Source organism: Ixodes scapularis, unplaced genomic scaffold (assembly GCF_016920785.2).
Source record: "Ixodes scapularis isolate PalLabHiFi unplaced genomic scaffold, ASM1692078v2 PGA_scaffold2__306_contigs__length_199485367, whole genome shotgun sequence".
NCBI classification, from domain to species: Eukaryota; Metazoa; Arthropoda; class Arachnida; order Ixodida; family Ixodidae; genus Ixodes; species Ixodes scapularis.
The window spans coordinates 141649736-141673900 of NW_024609857.1; the positions used below are offsets into that span (position 1 = coordinate 141649736).

General features: G+C 45.9%; 1 protein-coding gene across 1 annotated transcript; it reads left to right on the forward strand.

Moving 5' to 3' along the window:
• The first annotated feature begins 805 nt into the window (after positions 1–805).
• LOC121836614 lies at positions 806–9380 on the forward strand. The gene is made up of 5 exons (XM_042291568.1): positions 806–899; positions 5157–5302; positions 6488–6710; positions 8045–8089; positions 9244–9380. Exons 1-5 carry the CDS (start codon positions 806–808, stop codon positions 9378–9380), a joined length of 645 nt encoding a protein of 214 aa, XP_042147502.1.
• The last annotated feature ends 14785 nt before the right edge of the window (positions 9381–24165 follow it).

Consider the following 24165-nt stretch of genomic DNA (forward strand, 5'->3'; position numbering starts at 1 on the left):
AAAACAGAGCCTTGCGATGTGCAGCAACGCAAAGAAAACCTCACCCCGTGAACGGAGTGCAGTAGTACGCCCTAAACTTGAGACCAAGGTTGCGGACTTTGGTCAGCGAACTCTAGCTGCGTAGAGTTGGAGTAATGCTTAAGTACAAATTTCTTTGCTTATTTTTTTTCACATTTGAAACATGCTCCGGTGCAGGGTTTCAGGTGCATGTTTGGCAGCAAACGATCAGACATCTGTGGGCTATAAAATATAGCTTCACTTGACTTATTTTACCACCCTTTTATGTCAATCATTTAGATCAGGGGTTCTTCAACTGGGTTTCGGGGAATACAGGGGTTCCACGAGCTGGTCTCATGGGTTCCGCGAACACCCAAATTGCAACCCCCCCCCCCTCTCCCCCCCCCCCCCCCCCCCCCACCGCAGGCTGCGCGGCAGGATCGTGCAAAGCGCCTTCACCTCACTTTGCACTGACATCGCGATTGATATGGTGGGGATATATGGGAAGCAACAGAAGCAAAATTGCCTACAATTGTGCATCTGTTGCTTCTCGTTCGGCAAATATAGAGGGGGGGGGGGGGGGGGGTTCCGCGGCAGTTTTTGAGACTTCCTGGGGTTCCGTGAGACCAAAAAGTTTGAGAACCCCTGATCTAGATAATTCTAACAGATTTCTGGTTCCCAGTGCGGTCAAATTAAGAGAAGTTTACTTTAACAGTACTCCCCCAGGCAACTTCCACGTGATGAATGACCAGCTCTATGGCACTATATATATATTTTACTATCAGAGGCACCAGACCCAGCATCACAGATGGCACCACCGCTGGCCTGCTCGGGCAACACCTCTTGTGGCACGGGGAGAGGTGATGACGTGCCAGAGGATGTAGCCGTCGGTCCTGTGGCTGGTACGTCCAAACAAGAATGCACTGCATGTCTGCACAACTATAGACGCTTTACAGCGGTTGTGCGTGGGCGCCGCCATAACCGACCTTCAGTTTTTGTTTCCTCTTATTCCGTTCACTTCACTTGGTCATTACCACAACAGACCAGGTATTTGCCATCTTAGATTCTATAATGTCCTCCCCAGCATTGACCTTTGTGGAAACTCGTCAACACCCGCCTCAGTGGCTCGACATCTCAGTAAGACAAGAGAAGGTCAGCAATGGCGGCTGTAATCTGGCACGTGTGTAAAGCGTCTATAACAAGATGATGAATATACAGCTAGCTGAACCTCGTTGGTATGTTCCCAGTTGATAAGTTTTCCCCGCTGTTGCTTCCACGAATGGCAGTCCCATTAATCTTCCATAGGGGTATATGTATTAATTTCCTAGCAATGCATGTTCACATGAAGAAAAATTGGTAATTGCTTTCTGTCTCAAATAACTGACCCCCTCTGCCAAAGAGCATTATTCACTGTTACATTTTCTCGTATCACGCCTTCATTTACGAGGTTCCCTAAAAAACATATCAAGGATGTTGTACTGTAGTGTGAACTGAACTTTTATGCATGCTAAAGTTGGAACAGAATAATACTACTTAAAAGCATAGTCCCCTGCATTTTATCAACTTTTGAATTGGATCAAAAGGTCATTTATTCTCTCAATTTAAATTGTTACTTGTTCAGTATTTTACAACTTATCATGAACCTTGCTTTTGTGATCACAAGAGGAATGTGTTCGATACAATAAAAAAACGCTTTAGTGATAGCTTACATTTGAATGCAGTTCTAACCTCTACAACCATGGTTGCAGTTGCTACAGTAAACTTTCGTTCATTTTATGCACATTCTCCAGCTTATTATTCACCGGGGCAAATTTCCTTGCACAAACCTCAATTCCAGGAAAGCACTAGGGAGACGGTTCTTTTGTATGTTCATTGTGACAATGTAATTTTTTAATGTAATCCTTAAATTTTGCTCCGAAAGTATTGGAGACTTTAAAAAGGGTAAATTAACCCACAATACTGTTTAGCCTTTAACTTATAGATAGCACTGCTTCCTCAAGCTGCATATGAAGCTTGAGGAGTGCGACATGATGGGATGGGAGAGAATTGGTGACCGAGCGGGCTAAAGCGCACACCCAGGATCCTGGGTTCAATCCCTGCTTGTTTTAATCTGGATGAGCATCGTTCTGTCGTGCGGTCAAGTATACCACTACTGTTTGGGGCACATTAAAGATCCCAGGCTAGTGACAATGAACCAGTGTCGCCTCATCCTGGCAGACCGAGCTTACGCTGCATAAACATGAACATCCAATTTGTCTTTTGATGGGATGGGGTCGCCATATCTTCTGCGAAATTATAAAACTGCAAAGTTTATTTACACAAAGAAGCGGAAATTAAAGCTGTTTAGCCTTCCTGTCTGTGATAACCTGCAGATTGGAAGCCAAACAGTGAGCAAAGTTTATTCAATAGAACACACATCTATTTAGTAGCTGTTGTCAAGTCTCTGCAGACCATGTGGCATGACATTGCAGTCTCGAGATTATGACATCATACTATCATTGTCTTAAAATTAAGGTAGGAGACACCTCTAGTGGGTGTAATCACGTTTCTGTCACCTTCTCTAGGTAATTTTCATTTATTATTACCTGAAAAACTGCAAAGACATACAGTTTTCATATTTCCGGATTTTTTACAACATTTCTGGCAATCTTAGGGCAAAATCTAAGGGTTGCATGAACTCTACAGTAGAACCTCGATAATTCCACGCCTGTTAATTAGGTTAATTCAGACTGCCAACACGGTCCCGGCAAACATACGCATTAACATATGGTGCCAAACGCTCACTAATTCGAAGGCAGACGGCATGCATCGGATAATTCAGACTAGCCTCAAAATCCATTGCAATTTCGCAGTGCATGAACGGTGCAAAATGTGCATTGCAGGAGCTGTGAGCGGTGCTGGGGGGTCTTCTTCAGCCGCTCACGAGAGATGCAACGAGCCACAGCTTCTTGTCAGGCCAAGCCAAGCAGAAGCTGCGAGCGGCCTTCTCTTCGGCACGACGGGTTGCAGTGAGCGGCGAGGTGAGAATGCAAGCCCTCTTTTCTATTGCCCGGAGGAACTCAAAGCTCCGGTAGGCACCAATGGCCACCGTCAGTGGGGAGAGCCTGGCTAGTAGGCGTTCTGACGCAGCTTGCACTGCCGGGTGTTGAAATGCAGATGGCGCCACACACTGCCGCACGGCCACACTGCAGAGCATGCACTGCGATGGTCATCCTCTACAGATGGGTAGTGGTAGCAGCGACAGTAGCTGGTAGCGGTGGAAGTGCTTCGGTTCTTCACGCCATTTTCGCCCTCATCCGTAGTGTCTGTGGTGTGCAGTTGAGCTCTTCTGCTATTTCCATTTTTTTTCTATGGCATGCTTGGTTTCGGGTCTGCTTTTGTCTGAGGTGAACTCTGTTTTGGGTATGATCTGTACACTGTTGTATGTCTCATCATGTCTGCCTTTGCGGCGATGCTGGCACCCAGAAAAAGGCCTGTGCGAGGAGCTGCCAAAGCATCGCACCGTCAAGAAGGTTGCGGAGGCTCTCGTACTAAGAGTTTTGCTTTAATGCGCCCGACAGTGCGCAGCGCAATGCAACACTTCGTTGAGTTAAAAAAAAAAAAAGTTGTCGTCGTTGCACATATTTTTTACGCAACGCAAGCGGCCATAACAGGGTTCTTCATGAATAGATAGACCATTTCTGCGTCTCTTTTTTGTCCATTAGATATTTCAACACTTTGGTAATTCTGACATTTTTGCCGGTCCTGTGAGACCCAAATTAACAATGTTTTAGTGTATCGCGTCATCTTAATCAACATGCGTGAGAATTGTCTTTCTAGTGCTTTCCTGGAACTCACATTTGTGTAGGTTGACGATTGACGAGTGGATGAAACCCCCTTATGCTGAGTTTATGGGTGTGATCAGAAAATGTCCAGTATGTTTCTTGATTCACAGTACAGTTGAATCTCGTTAATTTGAACAAGAGGGGAACCGAATATTTGTTCAAACTGACAGTAGTCTTTTTTAATGAGGTGCTAACATGTCACGTGTTGTGAATGAGTGCACGGCAACAGCTTTCAAGATTTGATATTATGTTGGGCGTTGCCGTACATCACGCATGCGCGATACTAAGAAAAAAGTTTGCAGACTGTAATAACTGCACGGCTAGTAAAGCATAACTTTCACCCAGGAGACGTGGAGAGAAAGCAAAGCTGCATCACTAAGCGCTTTCCGGCTACACCATCGTGCTACCGTGTTAGCAATTGACGGCCGCAGTGTATACGGGTGTCTAATAGCAACGTCAACATGGCACTATACAGAAACGTGATGGTAGCTTTCCACTTTCTTTAGGAATTTTGCCTTGGTACCAAGATCCTTTGCCGCATAGTTCCCCCGACTTGCCACAACGGACGAAAGTAACGCGCTGCAAAAAGCGTGCATGCGACACCACTAAATCAGAGAAGCTGTAAATTATGCAGCTTTTTTTACCATGCGCCACACAATGACCAAGTTTCCCGTGGCACAGGGAAGATGTGATGCCGGCCGCATTAGCGGTATTTGCCTGTATTTTCACGACTCGAACATACACTTCTCCCCTAAAAAATAGGTCTTCATAGATAGCTGCATGTTACAGTTGAAATCGAGAAGCAAAACTGAAATGAAAAATGAAAGAAATACTCGGTGTAAGGTGGTTAGTACAACTGTCATCGTGATCAGATTTATTTATGTTCGCCATTTTGGCATTGGTTTCATACTCTCACACATATTTACTCGTGTCAAAGGGTATTGCTCTTTGCCGATTTTTTTTTTTAGTTATTTCATGTACGCTGAACTTACTTTGGGGCGTTTGATCCTCAACGAGAGACAGGATACCAAGTATACGCTTGCGGCATCATCGTTCAAATTAACCTTTGCACATTTTTATTCGTTTGAATTGCCTGGAGCTTTCTCCCTTTCAGATACATAGTACAGTCGAATCTCGTTAATCAACTTGAGGGGGACCAAACATTTTTTTTTTAATAAAGCAGAGATTGAATTGCTGCGAGTTTCCTCCCATAGAGACGCATAGGGTGGGACCTGCATGTTTGACTGAATTATCTGCAAGTTTGAATTAATGAGATTGAACTGTACAACTCTCCCTTTTCTTGCATGTAATAAAATGCATTATATTTGATCTTAGATGCTGCTGAGGACCTTCCTGGGGGTCCTGCTGAGCATCTTGCTGAGTATCTTGCTGGGGATCCTGCTGTGGATCCTGCTGTGGATCCTGCAGTGGATGCTGCCAACAGTGCTGGACCTGCACCTCTGGATGTAGTAGGTGACCAGGTGAGGCTATTCACATGTTTCATAAATGGTACTGAGCTATATACAAACAGTGTACTTTGGTGTTTTTAGATGAATGTGTGAATAGCATAACCTGTCTGACATATAGAAGAGGGCATCAACAGTTTTTTTTCTTCATAGCCACATGGAGCTGGTCTCAGGTTTGCACTCATCGGACATCTTTATGTACTATCGGAAACAAAAATTCTTGGGACGCGCGAGTGGCAACTAAAGCACATCACTGCGCCACTTGCATGGTTTTGAGACCACGGAGGAGCGCGTGTGCGTCCTTCTATTCTTTCAAGCATGCGTGTTCTTCCGCTCCACTGTGACATCGTGCATACCCTAGAATTTTACGTGAGGGGCCGCTTCGGAAGCCACAGTGATGGGCATCTGCCATGGATGCTGCAACTAGAGCTGGCGCTTGTGGCTTTGAGGCTCATAAAGCCTAGCAGAAATGCTCAACTTTAGAACAAACTAAGCTTAAATTCATTTGTTGCATTTCTTGCTGCATGTTGATGCATGCTATTAGTTTGAAACTGAGTTATCGCGAGCTCTGAACAGCAATACCTCTCCCGGCAAGCCAGCTTATTCACAGTGGCTGTTGGTAGAAGATTAGTGCCCGTTCAGTGATGTCAAGTGCGAACGTTGTGTTCAAGAATAAAGGCGGGAGAGTAAAAACGTGATTGCCTTTCGGAAATTGGAGGGAACATATCCATAGAAGTCTGGGCACTTGATTGCGCTACCTACTAATGCATTCAGAATGTCGTAGACAAAAAGCGAGTTTCATTTCCAAATGTGTTGATTTCATGTTTCTTTTCATATTGCGATTATAGGGCGCACTTTCTGATATATATCTATAGAGCTACAGGTCATAAGCTGTTGACTAAGCGATCCTACGGATGCTGTGATCTCCAGTCGCGGCACCCGTAGCAGAGGCTCTTCACAGCTGCCGCCGAAGCACTGACTCTAAGTAAATTTTCTTCACATAAGATGCGAAGAACACGCATGTCTGCAAGCATGGTAGGATGCACATGCGCTTTTCCGTGTCCCTAACACCAAGCTAACCTCCGGCAGATGGCGCAGCCGTGCGCATTAGTAGGAAAAACTGTGGACATAAATCGTGGGGATATTTGTTTGCGTTAGTAGATAACTTACTACTTGAAATACTGTTCTGGTTACTTGCAGCGTTACCTGGGCCATGGGATATTCGTCCCAGATCACAAATTTATGTCGGCCAAGAAACATGCCCCAACCGACTCGCGGTTTTGTGGGCTTCTACTTCGCCAGTTGTACACAAACGAGGAGATGATAAACAGAAGTGTGACGGGACAACCGTCCCGTCGAAACCTCAAGAAGGGTGCCGAGAAGAGGAAGCCCCTCACTCCTACAAAGGTTGAAGCCGTGAAGGGTGGGTGTTGGTTTTATTTATGCTTGCTTCCTAGGGTCAACATTTCAAGATGAATGATACTATAGGCATAAAGCAGGATGCTCAATTGTTTAGGATGTGCATTAGCGAATTGCAGATTTCGGCGTTTTACCGTGCAGAGGTCGACCTGGTAGTGTAGAATTTGCATACACATTTTTTAGAATTATGGTCTAAATATTGAACTGCTGTTCATTTGCAGGTTTAGGTCGTGCAACTAAAGTGTCCATTCAGTCTAGAGAGCTTAGCTGCAAATAGCTAGGCATTGAATTAAAGCATTTACCACACAAGTATTACTGCAAAGAACCCAGCTGTAGGGTTGCTGTATTTATGTACAAATCAACCCACTGTCAATGATTGTACCGTTCTTATTTGAACCTAGGCCGGCCCCGATTCTAAGCCGACCACAAAAAATCCGAAGCCAGAAAAAAAAAAAAAAAAAAAACTTATCTCGAATGTAGGCCAAATGAAAAGGCGAGGACGGCATTGACAAAAAGATATTTATTGAACATAAAGATACCGTGCTCATTCTGAGTCATCATCGCTGCTAGCCTAGTCGCTGACTTGTTTGTCACTGTCATCTTTAAACAGTGCGCTATCCTCAGTACCATCAAGCGCATTTGATATGCTGCACTTTTTGAAGGAGAGCACGATTAAAGTTCCAGGGATGTCGTCCCACGCTGCAGCTAGCCAGCCCGCCATCCTCGTTGCGGCGCACGCAAATATCCTCTCCCGTTGCCTCTTCCAACGATGGACATTTTTTTCATCCACGCTGAAGTCCCGCCCGGCTTGAACGTTCGATGACAACTTTTCTTTTAAAGGCGGAACTATAATGGCACTGCCTGTTTGGTGCCATTGCGCTGTTGATAAAAGAAAATGCCACGCCGCACACAGGCCACTATCAACGCAGGTCAAAATGGCGGCACTGCCTGTGTACTTAAGTGGCTACTGGCTCGGCTGGTAATGGCTAAAATACTTTCTTTTCTAGGTGGCGCTAGCTGCACGCCACTTTCTTCAATTTTATTTGGAAATTGGTGCGTGTTTCAAAATCCTCGAATCTAAGCCGTCCCTAGAGTTTGATGTATCGGTATTTAAAAAAAACTTTCGGCCTAGATTCAAATAAATACGGTAAATCTGCAATAGTGGTCAAACCCTCTCTGTGATATTTGACTCTTCATGGACCTAAAAGGTTGCAGCTGGGCACACATAACCATATTACACTGCTCATATTTGTCTGTATGACTTCTTTTCCCATTGTTTGTAGGAAACTTTAACAACTTCTAATTGTCTCCAGCTATACATTTCTTGTGCTTTTGCAGTTGGCTTGACCAATTACATCAGAGGAAGAAAAACAGCCGTGGCCGATGGGGACCGCCATAGAGTTATTACAATAAACGCTAGAGGCTCAGCTGGCGCTAGTGTCTATGGGACTTCCGGTTGCAAATTGAAGCAGACAGCATGCAGTCTACTTTTCCAGTCTTCTCGTGTATTCCTATGGGAAAACGCGCGTGAATATTTTCTCGTCGCCGGAAAATAACATTAATAACTTTTGTTATTTCGGTTGTACCGGGTAGTATGTACCTTTATTAATATTGTGAAAGCGTAATTGCTTTAGTTACAGCATTTTTCCTTTACCACTGAACGATGATAAACTTCGCTATATTTCAGGCCCAAACCTCTGTTCCATGGCAGGTATGTAGAAACGAGCGACGATTCTAAGCAAAATAACGATCGAAAGGAATGTAGAGTGTGTTCAAGGTTCGCCAGCATCTCACTATATGAAAATGACCCCGTCGTGCATCTTTACGAGCGGTTAAAAAAAAAACGTTCAAAACGTAAAGAATAAAGTACGTGGGCTACGAAAGGCGTGTTTTCTTATTATTTCCTATGTAGGGCAGTTTTTATCGCGCACCTGTCCTCTGGCTTCCCCCTATTTGCAAAGATTTGGAGCGTGCGGGTGATGATTTGAACACAGAACAAGCATGTTCACATATATTCATGAGCAGAAAGAATAAAGCAGTACTTATTTATTGCAAATCGGACTGTGACTTTCAACTTATTTTGATCGTCTGCAAGCACAAGGAGTTACTTACCCAGTGTTACTGCGTAGTTCTTGCCGTCTCTCTTGGTTTTCCACATGCCGTACGTTCGTTTGGCACGTTTATCCCCCATGCTGGAAAGCGTCGACGCCGTGTTCGCGCTAACAGTGTCCGACAGTGCACATAAATACACGTACGAAGCGGTTTTAACACCGTTTTTAATGCCGAGAATTTTAAATAAAAATGCTGTAACTGACCAATTATTTCGTCCGCGTGTCTGGGAAATGTTCCAATGTGCCTAGTACGTACAAATTATTCGTGATATTTGCTCTTATAATCGAGCGCAGAGAGAAAATGCACTCGCTTTTTCCCATAGAAATGCATTACCGGAAGTCAATTTCTGACTGCTTCCTGTCTGCTTCAATTTGCAACAGCACACTAGCGCCAGCTGAGCCTCTAGCGTTTATTGTAATAACTCTATGGGGACCGCCTGGACAAACTGAAGACTATATTGTCAAACTTTTTTAGTGAAAAAAACAGGCCGGAGAGGGAACCCCGCAAGCCAAAGCCGAAGGCAGGGGCAGAAACTCTGCCGGTGGAGGACCCAGCAGTTTAAATAAACGTCCTGGTTTGATCTTTTTTCCGAAAATGTATATGGCACTTTATTTTCTCAGCGTTTGACTTCTCAGACCCACAGAATGTGTTGTCACACCCAAGACTTTTACACCAACATGGTTATCGGATGTGAAACAAACTGGTTGAATTCAAAATTCATTCCCAGCTAGTTGATTGCCGATTTGAAATGAACCGGTGTATCCCGATCGGCAATGAACCGGGTTCATTTCCCGATTTGGAACTTACCGGTTCGTTTACGGGTTGCAATATATACTGGGTCAGGCATGGTTCAATTCCCAGATTCCATCCCGGTAAGACTCACCGATATGATCCCTGGTTCGATAAACCATATTGAAACCCGATAATAAAACCAGTAAGAAAATTCATATCGGTTTTTTCAGTAGGGTCTCGTCCGCTCCGCCGAGTGGGCTGTAGCTAGCGTCCGGCTGGCGAGCAAACTCAGTTTAAAATCGCGTCATTTTGGAACCTTCAAGCGCAGATGCGCAGATTTTGGTATGCCAGTTGTCGTGTAATATTATGCTAGATAAAAAGACTCACAGGGTCCAATTGCGCTGTTACCTGCGTGCAAATAAAAAAAAAAGAAGGAAAAACTGTGTCAGACTGGCCGGCCTCTTTCGCGAAAAGTAAATCCGGTTGCTGTACCTTTTTTACTATACAAAAGTTCGTACTGGTGTAGGCCTTTAGCGACCATGAGTGGAAGTCTGAAATAATAAATAAAACGTGCTCTCCTGCCGCAATACAAGCAGTAGTTGAGGGTAGTACTGCCGGCTGACTCAACTGCTATTTAAGTAACGGAAAAAATATATGCTAGTTGATCATTAAGCAAAATAGAACAACAGAGAGCTATGGGCTGATTTTGGAGTAGCCACAACTATTCTAAGAACGCGAACCACTTCACAACGGCAGCCACGAGCGAGAGTTCAATGTTCGGTAGAGCCCGCCGATACAGCCCAAAGATTCTAAAACTATTCTAAGAACAGAACCACTTCACAACGGCAGCCACGAGCGAGAGTTCAATGTTCGGTAGAGCCCGCCGATACAGCCCAAAGATTCCAAAAATATTCTAAGAACAGAACCACTTCACAACGGCAGCCACGAGCGAGAGTTCGATGTTCGGTAGTGCCCGCCGATACAGCCCGAAGATGGAGAACGGCAACCTCCCGGTTTGTCGTTTGCTAGCGGAGTCGGGCGCGTGCCCTCTCTCTCGTTTTACCCCGCCGAACCCGCTGAACTTCCCGGATGCGTGGAGAGGGCGCTGCGGTCGAACAAAATGGTGCCGCCCAGAGAGCGCTAAATGGAATGGTGGATTCGCAGAATGAAGAATGGGGCGAAAGTGCCCGTTTGTCGAACTGTTGAAAAGAATTGATTAGGGTTGGGTCTGTAGATTGCCGGTGACAGTGGGGGTCAACAATAAGACCTTTCAAAAAAAAAAAAAAAGAAGAGAGAGGATGACAAATGCAGCTCTAAGAATTGGCAAGGGTTCGATAGTGAATCGTATACCCGGGTTATTCAAAATCATAAAAGTCGGGTTCTTCGTGAATATGTTCACTCGCAACTCTAGCATTATTGAATTTGGGAAGACCGAGCGAGGGGCTGACTTTCTGATACCGTGGTCATATGTGCACTTGTAATGTGCGCATATGAATAAATCACGGTCGCGCTGTTGCAGCGGCTCTGTGACAGAGTTAGAACAAGTTGAAATCCGATCGCTGCCTTTTGACTTTTTGCCCCTGCAGCCTACATCAGTTTCTGATGTGAAATAAAGGATTGATTGATTGATTGATTGATTGAATATGCTACCTGGGCGCGTATCGGTGCGATTGCTGCATGCCACGTGACCAGAAAAGGCAGAAATGACGGAAGCCAATTCTAAAAAGTATTGTATTACTTATTAATATTGCCTACGTGTTGCTTAATACATGGTTCATTGCGACAGCAATCGCTTTGGTGGCCGAAACATGCGAAACTAGTCGTCGCGATAAGCGTCACTGTGCCGAATCCTCCGGACAATCACCGAACAAAAGCTCACCGCTTGAGGACATTACCTGCACAAAGGCTTAATGGAAGGAACGTTGTATTCTATCACTGATTTTAATATGAGGATCGAAATTTTGTTTCTGGGGACCAAGAAGTCCAATCAGAAATGTCTAAAACGTTCACGTTCGTTTTGTAAAAAAAGAAGAAAACAAAAACTACAATTTAGTGTAATTACACATACTACACCGACTTCACATAACAATAATGATAATACTAAAAATTCAATCAGGCGGTTTTTTCCCATACGAGGGACATCATCTTTGCGGGACTAGGGTCATGAATAAGAAAAATACAGCAACTCGTACAATACAGAAAAAACTGTGGTTGAGGATAAGGGACCATGAAATGATTTTAAAATCGAATTTCATCCACCGCACGTCGTAAAAGGTGTGAAAAGAAACACAAAAACACAAAAATAGGGAGCCAAAAAAAATTATTTGCTATAGAACTTTTAAAAGAAAACTGGACTCTTTTGCGCCTTCTTTCCTTCGCCTTTTCACTACGATGCATCCGCGGAAACGGGGCACGTCAGCCGAATCCACGTCGCCTATTGGGTAAGAGCCTACCTCACCAGCACCGCGATCGTAAACAATAAATAGCCGGCGAATGTTTCCTAAAAGTTTTGTTAAATAATATTCAGATCCACATTTTGTAGCATAATTAGAGATGTGTGGCGAAAATTGGCAAATTTGATAATGCTGAGAGCCAAACGCCATCTATCGTGTGGTAAACGAAGCAACTACTGCGCGTGCGCAGTAGGGCAGGGCCGAGTTCAGTTACTTGGTTCGCGACGGCCGTAGAACGTTTGTTTTCTTTGATTTCCTTCCTCTCAAAACTCTGACTGACTGAACGTTTATTTTTCTACGTGTTCTTCTCGCGCGTGCCGACTTCAAGCAGCAAGAAAAAAGTACCTAAAACAGACCACGACGAACAAGAACGCTGGCCACGAATCCACCGACTCTGACGAAGCGAGCTGCTCAGAATATAGGCCTAGCAGGCACTCCGACTCGGCGCAGCGTTGCTTCGTCGCAAGACCGTCTGCCTACGACCGGCTGGCGTGCTGAATGGAATATGCCCGCGCTACCCTTGTGGACCCTTCCCGCATTATAGTTTGATTGCTGACCTCAATTTTAGATTAAGAGGTGAGTTCAATCTCTTCCCCTTGTTTTCCGAGGCAGTGTTGACGAACACTCGTTGAAAAGGGACTCTTGTCGATTCTATCTTCTTGTTTTGTGTGATATAGAGCTGAAATAAACGCCGTACGGATTACCTTCGTAACACGGTATGTACACTTTGTTATTGGTATGACATTTTTATTCTGACAGATTGCACGTCACTGTCGAGCTATAACAGTTCGTGGGAGGTATACACGCAATGCTGGTCCAACCTTTCTTTGCCGAGTGTCGCGTCAGTATCGAGTTGCAATCGTAAAAGATTGGTCCCGAAGCGCTTACCAACAGCGCGAATACAGCACTTCCATCAAACGCTCGCGTCCGCTCCGAGTGTGAACAGGTATTTACGTGACTCTTGCTGACACTCGTAGTTCAAACGTATCTTTTTTAACGTCGGCTCGGCCCTGCATCTCCGAGGCCGCGAAAAACGCCGCGGCAATTTGTTTCCATCTATGTCGCTTTGCAAACGACTGACGCGGGCCGCCTTTTACCAACAATGACAGTTGGGTTGACTTCTGGAGTCTTCACCGGAAGACTCGCTGCACTTCCCAACAGGCATACCGGCGTATGGGACTAGTCACATGCTGTCGCTGTAGCGCAACATATCTCATTGAATTTCGCTCAGCTGCGATGCGGCGATGAGAGGCGCCGATTCAGAAAATACGTCGGTGACATCAGCGCAGTAAAACCTACCGGCGCACCCCAACTCGTCGCCGCTAACGCTCCCATTCTCCTACTGCCGAGAGAACTTCCGGTTCCGGAAACAGCGTACGTCACGGCTTGTTTTGCGGTCAGTTGGAGAGAAAGAAAAAGTCGAAATTTCATTAATTTTTTGTGTAGAAGTTAATAAACCGAGACGAAAACGGATGCCTGTTCGGCATTCAGTGAACATTGACGATTTAATGTAAAAGTTATCTGGAAAAAGTAAAAAGGTCATTTCATGGTCCCTTTAATGATCCTAAAAACTCTCGTGGGTCCCACATTTGTTTCCGCTCCAGAGGAATGACCCTTCTAAAATCAAACGCGTGACAGATTGTCAATGGTCAACGAGTTCGGTCTTTTATCTTGTAGCATGTGTGACCTTTTAAACGTTGTTTTTTTTAATTATAGAAATCATTTTTATATTAATATATAGAAAACGAACAATAAATACATTGTTTTGGGGGTTTTCTGAAGTGTACAAAATACACGAGCGTAATTTTAATTTCACTTTGGGGCCGTCACAGAGGCAACGTCAGAGGGACAAGCTCAGCGGCACACCAAAACAGCCGTGCATCAAAAATCCCGGTACTGAAAAGCCCCGCGCTGAAACCGACCACATACCGAAATAATTGCGAACCGATATCTTCGCACCGAAATGTCCGGTTCCCCATTTCATCGAACGCATTTTTCACCGCCGTAACTATCAGTAATCCTACAGTTCAACAAAGAAATGTCTTCTAAATTCTTTGCAAGGTTCATTCCATATCCGTTGGATATTCAGACTCGTTGGACATTCAGGCTCGTTGGACATTCCGTCTCGGTTGGATCTTTCGTCTCGTTGGACATTCAGGCACGTTGGACATTCCGTCTCGATTGGACCTTTCGTCTCGTTGGACATTCAGACTCGATGGACATTCAGTCTCGATTGGATCTTTCGTCTCGTTGTACATTCCGTCTCGCCTGTCACGTGACCGATTGGACATTCAGGCTCGTTGGACATCCAGTTCTGTTGGACATTCAGGCCATAAGCGAGAGAGAACCTTGCCTGCTAGCGCCACAAAAGAGCGAGCGGCCAAACGCAGAAACAATCTTTTTTTTTTCTCTTTCTTTTCTTGTCGCTATCGTGGAGAGGAGAAACTCAACGTCCACCCTTTCCCGTTTCTCCCTGCGCGTTTCGAATCGCCGCGCCCGTTTCTCCCAGAGCACGAAAACGACGGTGACGAAAACACAAAAACAACCGTGGTTCGGGGAGCGGCCGCTCATGACCCAAGCGCTCGCTGTCTAGGTCTGCCCTTTCTGCTGTGCGCTACCATATTGGTCACCGTTCGGCGCGCTCCTCCTCTCCTTTTTCCTGCGGCCGCGCGCCCTATGGCTCCGTCGTCGATGTGCCAGGCTTTCTCCGTATAGAGGAGGCTATGGTACCACCTGCTTTAAATATATGCCTCACAAACAACATAAACATATACACGATCAGCAAACGAGACTTGAGCTCTTATATCTTCGTTGTTTTCTAACTTAGTGTTCTGATTTCCGGGTTGAGCGGCGTCGGCAAAGCCGCGCTAAATTTTTGCAGGAAAATTGACGTCACGTGACGTCAATACCAATTCAATTCCCCGCTATATTTAGCGGGGAAAATGACGTCACGTAACTTGGTGTCACCTCACCTATGAGCAAATTCAGTTTCTCCGCTAGATTTAGCGGGAAAATTGACGTCACGTGACCTCAACAGTAAATCAATTTCCCGCTAAATTAAGCGGAAAAATTGACGTCACGTTACCTCAGCACCAATTCAGTTTCCCCACTAAATTTAGCGGAGAAAATGACGTCACATGACTTGGTGTCACGTCACCTGAACAAATTCAGTTTCTCCGCTAGCTGTAGCGGGAAAATTGACGTCACGTGCGGTGGAGGAGGAGGCGAAGGTACGGAGGAGGGGGGAAGGGAAGGTACGGAGGAGGAGGAGGGGAGGAGGATGAGGAAAAAGGGGAGGACGAGGAGTTGAGGAGGACGAGGGACGGAGGAAGAGGACGGGCATACCCTCCCCTCCTCTTCCTCAAGAGCTGCGCTCTAATTTCGCGTTACAAAGATTTATTTACCTGCCACCTCCCCCTTATATTTTCTTTCCTTCCCCTCCTACGCCTCCTGCCTTTTTTTTTAGAGGCACTGGAATTCGCCCGATATGGGCATAACGCCTGTTTCTTATCGACCTGACTCACCCGAGTTAAATATATAAAAAATTGTAGCTTTTCCGAGTCAAGGGAATTACTATTGGTTTATTTCCAGACAGCAGGTCGGACAGACATAACCAGCTGCCAGGTTTCCAGCTCGTCGAAGAACGGAATTTACGGGCTGTGCTGAAAAGACGAAGATCGTCTTTTGCAGTCACCATATTGCTTTCCTGCTTAGGAAGGCTTATAACGGTGCGGCTCGAGGCTGCTGCAAGTCGGATATCCCAACTTGTTTCTGGCTGCAGTGGAGAGCCCGAAGAAATTTGTGTGTCGGTAGCCTCCTGCTGGGTGTCAACCTGAGAAGTCACTGGCAGATCCATTGGGAATATTGAAGTGTCGGGGTCATCGTATGTCACCTTTATTTTCAGGTGATCTGCATGGACCGGACAGGTTTTGTGATTTTCATCGGAAACTTCGCAGATGACGTTGCCAATTCTTCTTGGGACAACGCCTTTTATCCAGTGTTGTTTGTGGAGAGGATGATTTACCCACACTCTCTGTTGGATCATTAAGGTAGCGTTTCACGCTACCTTAACGTGAAACCAAGGAAAACTTGCACCTGGTCATGTCTTTCCGATCTGCTGTCTGGGAATAAACCCTTAGTAATCCCCTAGACTGGGGACTACTACCAGTGGAGTCGCGAGGGTCAGCGGCACCCGGGGCGGCAGCCCGCCGGCGACACCCCCCCCCCCCCCCCCAAATCCGGTCTCGCGTGGCCCGCCGCGACTCCCCCCCCCCCCCCCCTTTCCACTGTCGTGGCACGCTGCAACACCCCCCTGAGCGCTGCACCCGGAGCGGTCCGCCCCCCCCCCCCCCCCGCCCCCCGCCCCCCCCCCCCCCTTCCCCTTGTGACGCCACTGGCGACGAAGGTCAAGACCACAGCGGACTCAACGGTAACTCGGCAAAGCACAAGAAGGATGGTAGAGAACCACACCCACCACTTCCATGAGCCCGGGACATTCGACTCAGACAAGAAGGACTTGGAGCTGTATCATATAAGGTTTCAAGCTTGTCTCGACGCCACTAAGGTCACTGCGGACGCAGACAAGAATAACTTATTGATCGCTTCAATTGTTCCCGAGACTTTTAAGCTGCTCTACTCCCTAATCCAGCGGTGGAGCTTTCTGAATACACCGTACCAGGAACTGCTTAACAAGCTTGAAGAACATTTCGCGTCTAAAAAGTTCAAGGAATTCGAACGGGCGAAACAATGTTCGGCTCCTCAGGAAGAGAACGAGACAGTAAAAGATTTCATGACACGGCTTATATCATTCATCACGAACTGTGACTGTGAATATGAAGCCGATGCCAGAAGTTGTTCTCTTTTGACGGCATTTATCGTGGGTCTCCGTGAGGCGCGCGTCCCGGCACGCCTAGCTGGTACTCGAGAAGGACCTCACCCTAGACGTCGCACTTCGCTTGGCCGAGTCAACCCTCACCGCCGAAGCGGAGTCCCGACGCCTAGACCGGGGAGACCACGTTGCGCTGCTTGTTGAATAGGCGAAGCAGTCGTCTTCTGCACCTGTCAAGTGTTTTCGATGCGGAATATCAACCACTCGGAGAGTTCCTGCCGCTTCTGAACTAAATCGTGACATGCGTGCGGTAAACGAGGCCACATTGCAAAAGTATACCGATCAGCGGAGCGCCACAAGACAGCTGGCAAGCAGAAAGAAAAGGTGAAAGCGATCACCAACGTATTCGTCACTCAAAAATCAAATTGAAAATTTGTCACTTGCATGATCCAAGGGACACCCGTGAAGTTGCAGGTCGACACAGGTTCTAAGCTGACACACCTAGGCACTGACACGTGGCAGAAAAATTGGAAACCCAGCGTGCAGAAATGCGACCACAGCCTTTACTGCTTTAATTGAAGGAAAATCATGGTTCAGGGCAGTCTTGTACAAGATACTCACTAAAAGTATTTAAGTTAAGTTACTGAGTACCACGACAAATAGTAACTGAGTAGAGTACTAAATACTCACATTTGTAAAGTAATTGAGTAAAGTTCAAAATACTCCAAAAAAGTAACTCGTTTCTTTCAAGATACTCTCAAGTTACACTTGTCTCTGCAATTCAATGTCAAGCACAACCGAAGTCAGAAGGCATTCTTCCTCCTAGCTATTATGGAATCGCCTGGAAATCTCTAAGCTAGACTTTGGCTGCCACTCAGGCTTCTAGGAGGTCCCAAGTGACTACGAATGAAACAAAAAATAAAAACGTCATACAATCAAGCTTGATTCACTTGCGAAAATGAAAATGAAAACGCCATTACCAAAAAGCTTTGTTCCCTCTCAGGAACAGCTGCTTTTCGAAATTCGTGTCCGATAGTCTGCCCCTGTTTTTTTTAAACACATCTCCGCCGATGCTGAAAAGCTGTTCGACGGACGCGCTTGAAGGCACCGCGAAGTTGTGCCGAAAGTAGGGTTCGTGAAGAGTGGGGTATATGTGCACGGGAAGTGCACTGTATTACCTGGCACGAAATGTATCTCCAATGGCAGGGCGCCTAGCCAAAGTAACTGGAGTCCAATATTTTCCAATCTTCCCGCTTCTAAAAAAAAATAAAAAATAGAAAGTAACTTACAAGTAACTTTAAAATGAGTACAAGTTACTTGAAAAAAGTATTTAAGTTAGAGTACCAAATACGGACGTTCGAAAGTATTTGCAAGATACCAAGTTACTCACAAAAGTATTTAAGATACAGTAACTTGAGTAGAGTATTTAATTTACGTACAAGTCTGGTTCAGGGCCAGTCCTTGCTTGAGGCCACGCTTGGAAAACACTCCGAAAGCTCGAAGTGTTAGTGACTGACAGGCGACACAACAACCTGCTTGGAAGGACGTGGATCGACATGCTGAAGGTCAACCTCAACAAATTGTTTATTCGATCAAGTGAACTGGAAGCCGATACACCGCTTTAGACAATGTTGGCAAGGTTTCCGACTTTGTTCTCCGGTGATGTGGGTTGTTGCACTAAACTCAAGGTCCACCTTCAGTTCAAGCCTGACGTGAAACCAAAGTTTCTACAAGCCTCGACCAATACCGTTTGCTACGCGAGAAGCAGTGAAAAAAGACTTGGCCAAGCAAGTCACGAACAAGGTTCTCAAGCCCGTGGACTTGTCTCAGTGTGCCATTCCGATTTCTGTCGTTCCAAAGTCGGATGAATCAGTCCGAGCCTGCGGTAACTTCAGTGTCACCATAAATCCTCAGCTCGAAAAAACCCAGTACCCACTGTCACGTCCAGAAAAACTTTTCATTAGGCTCAATGGAGGCCACGAATTTACGAAGCTGGTCTTGCCATAGGCGTATCTCCAGCTGGAGCTTGATGAAGAGGCAAGAACGGATCTCGTGATCAATACGCACAAAGGTTTATTCCAATTAAACCGAATGTCTTTTGGAGTCGCCTCCGTCCCAGCAGTGTTCCAGCGCACGATGGACCAGGTAACTTCAGGGCTCGACGGCGTTGTCTGCTACCTTGACGACATCATCATCACTGGAAGAGATACTCCTGAACGCCTCCGGAATCTTCGACAAGTGCTCCAGCGGCTATAGGAATACGGCTTCACGCTCAAGAGGGGAAAATGGGTCGAGTACCTCGGGTCGAGTGGGTCGAGTACCCGTGGTACTCGACCCATGGGTCAAGTACCTCGTTCAAGTCGTTTCCGCCGACGACTTCACGCCTTCCATGAAAAAGGTCTCGGCTATCCTCAATATTCCAGAGCCCAATAACATCAGCCAGCCGAGATCTTTCCTCGGCATATGGAGCAGCATTACCGCAAGTTTCTTTCGAATATTGCGGACAAATGTGCGCCACTGAACAAGCTATAGTACTGAGAAAAGAAACCGCCTGGCAATGAAGCTCCGAGTGCGTAGATGCGTTTGAACACATCAAACAACAACTGACCTCTACAGAGGCCCTAGATCACTTAAACCCTGATCTGCCAGTTTACCTCGCGGCACATGCATCTTCTGATGGCGTGGGCGTGGTGATCTACCACAAGATCGATGCCAAGAAACGTCCGATAGCTCGTGCTTCTAAGACACTGGACTGAATTAATCGAGTGTGCTTATGCACAAAAAGAGAAGGAAGCACTTTCCATCATCTTTGGAGTTCGACAGTTTTCCCAGTACCTTTGGGGACGCAAGTTTGTGCTCTACGCTGACCAAAAACCTCTGACAACCATTTTTAGCCCCATGAAGTGTATCCCCGTGACATCAGCGAACAGACTCCAACGCTAGGCACTCGTACTCATGAACTCCAGCAACACGATTGAGTACGTGCCGACGACAAAGTTTGGAAATGCGGATAAACTCTCGCGTTTCGCAGAAGGTCCCGACAGGGATTTCGACAAAAAATGGCAAACGGAATTTTCCCCATCTCCTGTGACCCACAATACGTCTTCGCGCTTCACACCCAAAGTTTGTCGAAGTTTGTCGAAGGCAAAGGACATCACCAGAGAAACTGCGTTAGACTCTATCCTCTCTCGAGTACAGCGGTACATCACTCAAGGCTGGTTATCAGTTCGGAATTTAAAGATTTTGGGGACAGCGGAGGAATTGCTCAGCTGTTTACCCCGCCGTACCACGCCAAGTCCAACGTACAGGGAGAAAAGTTTGTCAAGACGTTGAAGACTGCTCTTCAACGTTCCTCCGGAAGAGAGAGGAAGACAGTCACACGATACTTCTTGCTTAAATACCGGAACACTCCCCACCCCTCAATGGGAGGACCTCCGTGTAAACGTTTCACCATCTAACCCTACCAGACAGTTCTCGACTTATTGAAGCCTTCCAAGGTACGGTCCCAACACAATACCGCCAAGACCGACGAAGGAACCGCTACCGTGGAAGGCTTCAATACAAACGAACAAACAAATCCCTCCCCCATCCATGGTGATTTGACGCACCAATAGTTGAGCGGCGTTTGGCAACTTCCAGTTCCTTAGGAAATTTTGTTTCACTGTTGGCAGACGACGACAATGAGCTGCAAACCTGTGCAAGCATAATTCTGAAAACTCCAGACTAGTTTTCAGAACCATGCTGAGACAGGCTTGCAGGTCATCGTCAACAGCTAAACAAAATTTCCTAAGGAACGGGAAGTTGCCAGACGCCGCTCACCTATTCAGTTTCTCCTGTCCTTTCTCCTCCCTTCTCTCTCCCGTCTTCGCACAATTGCACTGCTCACCGTCCTACAGTCCTCTCCTCATCATCCTACAATGTCTCTTCTCGCCGTCCTCTCTCCCTCCCAAGTTGCCTCACTTCCCCTGCCCCATCCCCACTCGCTGGTTGCGTGACACATCAATAGACCTTCCCGGGAATATGTGGCACCCCCAGCATCTGTTCTACGCATTGTGACGTTCAGATGTACGGCACCTGAAATTCTCCAAGAAGCGAAGACGAAGTTGACATTTCAGAACGCAGGGAAGGCAGAAGGAAAGCAAGACAAAGTATATGATGGCCTTCTTTTCCGTTCGCTTAAAGGGCCATGAAACGAATTTTGGGCTGGAATAAATCAATTTATATTGGGATTTTACTAATAGCCCATCGTTCAGTGGGGCAAACGAAAAAAGGTAGAAAGTCAAAAGCCTGACTTTCGGTATGAAAATTTGAAAACACAGCAGACTATCTCGTACCTCCTTCCTTTCGTATACTCTCTGCCTTTTCACTGTGATACATCCGCGGTCCCCGCAGCGCGTCACCGGGCCCCCGCAGCGCGTCACACGGCACCGGACCTCACTTAATCCCTTCACCCCTAAGCTGACATTGTGGTGGAAGCTAACCGCTTGCCGGACCAATCAGCCGCCTCCTTTTCCTCACCTGACCTCATTCTCTGCGCGTGGGTATATGTGCGAGAGAACGTGATCACGTGGCAGTGGCAAAAGTGTGGCTGGCCCAACGAGCACGGAGCTTCCGCAGCACTGTCAGCTTCGGGGTGAACGGGGTGGGGAAAGCAACTTTTGTCTGAATTTTGAGCGACGGGTTAATATTCTAGGGGGAGAATGGCTGTGCTCGGGTACACAAACGAGGGTCCGAGCAAGAGGGGCTCCCCCCTTTCCTTCTTCTTGAACTGTTTTTTTAGAATACGCGATTTTTGAGTTGAGGAGGAAAGCTAAACAGGGAAAAGTTGGAAAGGCGTTTCATGACTCCTTCAATCTGTCTGCCTGTCTGTCTCTGTGTGTTTGTGTGTGTGTTTGTTTGTTTGTTTGTTTGTCTGTTTTCTGAGCTTCTCTATTGGCCTCGAGATCGACCTAGTGGTGGCACTACGGTCGCGCTATCATCATCATCAAAGCGGGGATAGGAGAACGGCCGCCCCATAGACTCTCCACGTTCGCGCGCGAGACGGCGTAGATTCTTTCGTTTATTTTGTCGCATACTATCGGTGGGAAAACAATTCTAGCGGAGAAGGATGCGTAACTGTTCGGTGGTTCAGTGAAGATCGAATTGTGTTGCCAGCGTGCGGCCTACATTTATATAATCGCTTCTGTGGGTGCGTCGTCTGCTCTAGGCAGACGTTGGAAGGCATGGATAACCACGACTGATGCCTGTCTCCGGCTGAACTGGAATATTTATGTTAAATATTTGTTTCTTTTAAAATGGATGTATTGGTTCATCAACGTGGGAATTAAAAAAAAAAAATTCCCACCCAGATAGCATAAAACTGGTACTGTGGGCTGTGAAATCGCAGCTTCTATGCTTTTCTTTTCTTAACTTGTAGCTTTTGCAGTAATATAAATATTTAGAATTAAGATAAGTTAGCGCTGTATTGGAAATTTCCATGCTATTGAGTTCCTCTGCCCTTTTACTGTGCAGTAGTGTGGGTAAGTTTTTTGGAGTTTGAACAAATCTACTGCGTTGCGATGAGGAGAGTGTGTCTCTTCTAGTTAAGATCTGCAAACTGCACGGTTGGCAGGACAACTGAAACAAGTGAAACAAACTGTTCTAGTATATGTAATATACTATAATAATAATCAATCCGGCACTTTCACTTCCTTTGCAATTTGTAGATGACGACGGACTTCCGCTTTCTGATAAACACGGCGCTCTTGCTATTAATAATTTCTTCTGCTCCATCTTTACTTACGAGGACTTACTAAATATTCCCGACTCGTGCCAATCCATTCACCCTCTCATGGATCCTATCGTAATTGACCGTACTGGAGTACTTAAGGCTATAGATCAACTAAAGGTGTCCTCCAGCTCCGGAGATGACCAAATTAACTCTAAGGTATTAATAAACACTAAACACATTTCTTCCACTTTCCTCTGCAACATATTCTCTCAATCTCTTAAACTCTCTGAAGTACCATCAGACTGGAAAGTTGCTAACGTCATACCCGTTCATAAAACAGGCGATCGCCAACTAATCAGCAACTATCGTCCCATCTCGATCACCAGCGTTTCATGCCAACTCTTGGAGCACATTCTCTATTCTAACATAATAAATTTCCTAGACTCTCATAACCTCCTTTTTAAGCAACAGCACGGATTTCGCAAGTCCTACTCATGCGAAACTCAGCTAACAGCATTTCTAACTGACGTTTACTCAAATTTCGATTCCAATGTTCAAACTGACGCCATCTTTATTGACTTCTCCAAAGCATTTGACAGGGTCCCTCATCAACGTCTTTTAATGAAACTAAGAAATATTAATCTTCACCCCTCAGTAGTCAATTGGATTTCTGAATTCCTTACTAATCGCACACAGTACACTTCTATTAACAATATAAAATCTACCACAAGCGCAGTAACGTCTGGCGTCCCTCAGGGAAGCGTTCTTGGCCCCCTTCTTTTTTTAATCTACATTAATGATCTCCATCATTGCATCACTTCTGAAGTACGTTTGTTCGCCGATGACTGTGTCATATATAGACCCATTCATTCACGCCACGATCAGCTAACCTTGCAAAACGATCTCCAACTTATAATTCAGTGGTGTCATAAATGGCAAATGGCTTTAAACTATAATAAATGTAAATCGCTATCTTTTTCCCGCAGTTCACATGTTCTATCCTCCTCTTACCACTTTTCTGGCATCCCAGTAACTGCTTGTTCATCGTATAAATATCTAGGAATTCATCTGACATCTGACCTGTCATGGACCACTCATATAACAGCTGTCATCGCCGATGCTAACCGCACTCTCGGATTTCTTCGCCGTAACCTCAGACAAGCTACATCCCCCGTAAAACAACTAGCTTATACTACCTTGGTCAGAACTAAACTAGAATTCGCTTCTTCCATATGGTCACCGTGGCAGGCATACCTAACTAACAACCTGGAATCCGTTCAAAGCAGGGCCCTCCGTTTTATTTATTCCGACTATTCTCCATACGCAAGCATATCAGGACTTCGCCAATCAGCTAACCTTGACACTCTTTCTCACCGCCGCAGGGTGTCTCGTCTTTCTCTTCTTCATCGGATCTTTTATTACAACAGTCATCTCAGACAAAGTTTGTTATCACCTCCTTACCGCATTTTCCCTCGTCTCGACCATTCTTGTAAACTCCGTCCGATTTCATCGTCAACCGTCACTCACCAAATGTCTACTCTACCATTGGCCATTGACGACTGGAACTCACTGCCTGACGTAATTGTTACCTTATCTGATACTAAGAAATTTTCTGCAGCCATTA

Excerpts from the sequence above, each read along its gene's own strand:
- LOC121836614 (XM_042291568.1), top strand. The coding sequence starts at position 806 with ATGGCACCACCGCTGGCCTGCTCGGGCAACACCTCTTGTGGCACGGGG. Across the intron at positions 900-5,156 it reads AGCCGTCGGTCCTGTGGCTG|ATGCTGCTGAGGACCTTCCT; the intron begins GTACGTCCAAAC and ends ATTTGATCTTAG. Across the intron at positions 5,303-6,487 it reads TGGATGTAGTAGGTGACCAG|CGTTACCTGGGCCATGGGAT; the intron begins GTGAGGCTATTC and ends GGTTACTTGCAG.